At 50.1% G+C, this 5,119-nt stretch overlaps 1 protein-coding gene across 1 annotated transcript; it reads left to right on the forward strand.

The window, feature by feature from the left end:
* The first annotated feature begins 228 nt into the window (after positions 1-228).
* SYS1 (Sys1 golgi trafficking protein) lies at positions 229-1,364 on the forward strand. The gene is made up of 2 exons (XM_010133417.1): positions 229-292; positions 843-1,364. The coding sequence occupies exons 1-2, from the start codon at positions 261-263 to the stop codon at positions 1,081-1,083; spliced, it is 273 nt and encodes a 90-aa protein (XP_010131719.1). The 5' UTR covers positions 229-260; the 3' UTR covers positions 1,084-1,364.
* The last annotated feature ends 3,755 nt before the right edge of the window (positions 1,365-5,119 follow it).

Raw genomic sequence — 5,119 nt, forward strand, 5'->3', positions numbered from 1 at the left:
ACCCCGGTATGGGGACACACACACTCCCCACCCTGTTTGTATCCCTCGGTGCAGAAGCAGACCCGTCCCTTTTCTGTAGGCACCTGCAGACAGACCTCTCAGGACTGCCCAACTGCTAACCACAGCCAGCGCAGGGCCGGGCTGCTGCAGCTGGGCTGCGGGAGGAGGGTGTGTGCTGTGGGCTGTGATTTGGGCCGCGGTTTCCTACTAATAGTCCCCTGTAGATTTTAGGCTTCTCAACCCCGCCGGGAAGGCTCTCCATGATGGCTTTCATCCTCAATGCCCTTACTTGGTAAGTCGGCAGCGAGCACCTGTGTCTTGTTCTTTCTTAATTTTAAGAGAATTCAGCGGGACCTAGTATGTCTCTCAGAACAGCCTCTGAAAGCCCTGTGCCTGGCTGAGCGTGGCTGCTGACGGCAGCTGGGAACTGCTGACTTTCCAGAGCCTGGATAAGTCATTTCACTTCACTGCCTCAGTTTCCCAGCTGGGAATGAGATTTGCTTCTGTGAGAGATTTTACTGATAGTTAGAATTGACGGATCTCAGCAAACACTGATCTATAAACAAGGATGTATTTTGCCTCTGCCACTGGACAAAGATTACTTGGGGGGGATAGTTTAAAAAGCCTTGCCTGCACTGAAAGCTCAATTCCTTGCTATCACATAATTAAAAAGCTGTGGCATGTAAGTCTTGCTGCAGCAGCTGGGAAAGAAGTCAGAAAGTGCCTGTCTTTAAAACACTGAAGAGGTTTTAAAGCAGCTAAATAATCAGTCAGTAGCTCTTGCTGTGTCCCCTTTTCCGTAGGCATGGTGCAGTTTGTTTATTAATCTCTGTATTTTGCAGTGCTCTGGCCTTGCTGTACTTCATCCGCCGAGGAAAGCAGTGCCTGGATTTCACTGTCACCGTTCACTTCTTCCACCTCCTGGGCTGCTGGATTTATAACTCGCGCTTTCCCTCGACCCTGACGTGGTGGCTGGTGCACATCGTGTGCACCGCACTGATGGCTGCGATCGGCGAGTACCTCTGCATGAGGATAGAACTCAGAGAAATCCCCCTCAGTTCTGCCCCCAAATCCAATGTATAGACTCTCGCTCTGGCAACACCGTGTGCATTATGTCATTGTTTCCAGCACGAGTGGTCTAATGCCTGAGAATCATCACTGAAGAAGCACAGCAGGTCTGTTGAGACTTTTGTTTTTTGGGCCCTCAGTGACTGCGTGAGCGTGAGCTTCTCCTCTGGCATCAGCCGACCCAAGGGGAGGAGCAGATGTTTATTTTGTTGACACAAAGCGTTTAATGACTGTATGGCGAGCGTGCTCCTGAACTTCTCACTCGTGAGACTGTTAAAAGCCAGGCAGCAGAACTTGATGGGTGAGGATCACCTTGACTTTACCAACATGGGAGTGCCCTGTATGGGTAACGCAGTGGTCAGCGCTTGTTGCGGGAGCTGGCACCGTGAGCAGTGAGTGGGAGCTGCTCCTTCTGAGCTGTTCTGGCTTTGGTTGGGTAAAAAGTCAAGGAAGTGAATGGGTGGGGAGAAAGGAAATAGTTGTACTTACCTGAATCACCAGCTGAGACACTAATTAACCTATGATGTTAGGTGGGTTTGTTCGCTGTTCCCGTGTTTAATAGAGCTGTCAGACAGCAGTTTGCTGAAGAAATCTTTTGTCATAATAAAAACATTTTGCTGCCGTGAGTGTGTTACGGTTCTCCTGGGAAGCTGAGCACTTCAGGAAACATCATGAGTGTCTGTACCATGGCAACAGAAGGATACAGCCAGAGAACACAGGGCAGTAAAATGCTCTCTGTCAAGGGCACATAAAATTTCAAACAATAAATATTTCATACCTTGCCTCTGAAGTGAAGGCCTCGGTGACTGCTACGTTGGGAAGCCGGGCAGCACAGTCCTCACTTCAGGAGGAGTGTCGGTGATCCAGGGTCTCCACTTGCTCAGCCCAGTGCTGGAGCTGTCCTGGGGAAGGCTGCAAAGGCATCCTGGAGCCACACTGCTCTTCTCCCCGGCCCGGGTCTGCCTGTCAGGCTCCAGCAGTCGGCAGCAGACCTGGTCTGGTTGGTTAGGTGAGAGACTGCTGCTTGTCTCTGAAAGTAACCGGGTGTGTCTTTATTTAGATGCACTTCAAATAAGGGTTGCCTGGGGCCAGGCAGGACTGCTGAGGGGCAGGAGCCAGACAGTTCCTCCAGGTCCAGCAGCCCAGGGGAGCGGACTTGCACTCTCCATGGTTTCTGCTGAGGGATGGCCAGCTCATGCATGCCCAAATGTGGGCAAAGTCATCTCCAAAGAGAGATTTCTCCTCTGCAGCCTCTTGCTGCAGTAACTTTCCTTTTTTTGTTACTATCTATAAGTGTTAATTTGCATAAGTTATTTGGACAAGCAGTGGGATGATCGGAGAGGCAGAAGTTGCTAAACTCTCTGAAGCTGCTCTGCCGACTGTTGGTACTGGGGAGCTGTATGCCAATTGCTGCGCTCATACTCGGATACCACGTCCATACGGAGGCAGGATGGCATCCTGATGTTTGAAACGCGTGGCAGGGCTGCTGCAGAGAGGGAGTGCAGGTTACAGTTGCTTAGACAGAACTTTCTGTATTCTGAGATTCAGGATCTCTTCCTGACCAAACCCCCTTTCAGCACAGTTTGAGAACAGCAGCAGAGGCAAGAGTTTACCCAAGTTTTTTTTCTGGGCAGGAGCCAGCTTTGCTGGAGGGACACCCAGTGGTCACTTGCTAGGTCTTCCCCGCAGCTCTGCTGTGCCACCAGCAGGACAGTTCATCCCCCCTCAATCTGCTTCTTCCTCATATTTATGGGTATTTGCCTTTCTTCCAGTCACCTTCAGCCTGGATGTAAACTGGTCTTCCAGTAGGTTCCAGTATCTCCTTTCTGCATTGTGCCCGCGATCCGCATCAGGGTGTGCAGCAGAAGGCAGGCTCTGCTGAGGGCTGACAAACACTGCCTTGGAGTCAGTCATATTTCAAGACTCTTGGGGTCATTTTGTCCTCTCCTGCTTTTTGTTACTGTTACTGAGGGAAAAATCCCAGTCCTGCGCAGGGCAAGTCTGCAGGTTTAATTCAAGGCGTAACACCTCACCAAAGCGCAGCGTGAGCCCCGGTGTCCTTCAGGGGTGGTCTTAAGGCAAATGTGAGCTAAGACTAATTACAGCAAAAAGGAAAGAGCAGAGGGAAAGCCGCATTCATCCCGCTTCAAGCAGAACAGGCAGCCGATCCCGGAGCTGCTGTGAGGCCCTGCTAAAGAGGTGCTGACTGTGCCCCTCTAAGAACAGGGAGGAAATCTCTGGACCAAGGAACACTTACCCCTTACTTTCTGAACACACAAGTATGTGGCAATGGGTTCCGCAGCCTCCCTAGGCAGAGGGTGAAGCCTGGGCACAGCTTTGTATCGGGAGACTCTCAGAGCACGGCCCTGAGAAGAATCTTTGACAAACGTGGATTTAGCTCTGAGTCTGCGGGACCTCCAACAAGCTGCGCTGCAGCAGCACGGAGCATGCTGCGGGATTAGAAGTTCTTTCTGCAAGTCCTGACTCTGCCTTTGAGCCGAATCTGTATATTGCTGTTTGTTCTTTTTTAAAGGAAATCTACTGTAATTGTCCTAGTCATAGGGGAGGTGCTGCTAAAAATTAAATATCACTTGAGGAGGGAACCTCTGAAACTCATCACTCCCAAACTGCGAGACCTCATTTTCACTCCCATGCTTTCAATCAGCTTTAGGAGCACCTTTGGCTTTAAAAAAAGAACCTGCTGTTCCATACTGGAATAGTGGCAGATGGTCTTTGTTTCTTAATGAATCTTTGTTTTCTATGTGCAGTAGAGTTGAGGAATTTGCTTCCAGGGAAGATACGCCTCAACACCTGCTCTTCTTAGAGACAGTGGTAGTGTCAGCTAGCTGTTTGCAGCCGTGGTTTTGCAAAAAGATGACCTCTTGGAGATCTCTGCTAAGACTTTTACACTCCCCTTCCCCAAAGCTGTTTAAAAGCAGAAAGCTTTAACAGTGAAGAAGATGCCAAATCCAAAAAGAAACAAAAGGTTGTGGGGTTTGGGGGGATTGTGCTTATTCATTTTGAGGATTGTGTTACTTGTTTTCCAAAAGGCATTAAACACCTATTCTAAATGAAGAGAAGGTGCGGAATTTGAATCCAAAATACTCCAGCCTTGCTTGTACACAACGCTCATGTGCTTCAGCTTTCCCCAACTTCAAACCACAGGCAGGAGAAGAGAGAAGAGGGGGATGGGGAACAGGATCAGGCAGCCTATGCTGGAATAAAAAAAATGGAAGCAGCTGAGTGGTTTGCTCCAGGTTCTGCAGTGCTCTGGTTTACGCTTTCTCAGCTGCTTATCTTATCTTGGGCTTGGTGCCCAAGATGCCGAGGATGTGAGTAGCCACTCTTGCCTACAGACAGCCAAGGTGCCTCGCACTGAGGCACTGACTGAACACCAGCTGCTCCTCCCTGACTTATTTCTTGGATTTGGCCTCAACTTACTCGTTCCCTCCTGCTGCTGCAGGAGCGGAGTGTTAAGTGCTAGGGAAAGTAAGAGCAAGAACATGTGAATGCCAAGGGAGAACAGCATGACCCAGCATTAAAAAGCCGAACACCACTGTTGGTAGAACATTCTTTGCTGTAGGAGAAGCTTGTCCACGTGCCTGTAATGCAGCCAGTGAGATCCCTGGGGCTGGCAGGGCCCCGGACCCCTGCTCACACTCTAAAGCACATTTTCAGGTTTGCGGACACCAATCCCTTTACGGCTGGTGGTATCTGCTGCTGTGCCCCCTCCCACGGCACAGCGCTCACACTGTCAGTGCAATGCTCAGGGCTGTCCCTCCCTGCCAGCAGCTGCCTGTCCCTACTGAAGACAAAGCGAGTGCCCCGATAAGGGGCCAAAAATCTGTGGCAACAGCCAAAATGATGCACAACAGATCTAGGCAATTCAGGCTGTAATACCCAGCTGGTTATAGCTCTTATGGCCCTGTGCGCCAGGCAGGGCACAGAGCTTCATCAGCATCCTTGAAACAGAACCACATCATACTGCCTCAAAATACGGTTGAGTTTTTCTAATGTACCCAGAAATCACTTGCAAATACCTCTCTGTGAC

This window comes from Buceros rhinoceros, unplaced genomic scaffold, assembly GCF_000710305.1.
Source record: "Buceros rhinoceros silvestris isolate BGI_N320 unplaced genomic scaffold, ASM71030v1 scaffold22493, whole genome shotgun sequence".
Classification (NCBI taxonomy): Eukaryota; Metazoa; Chordata; class Aves; order Bucerotiformes; family Bucerotidae; genus Buceros; species Buceros rhinoceros.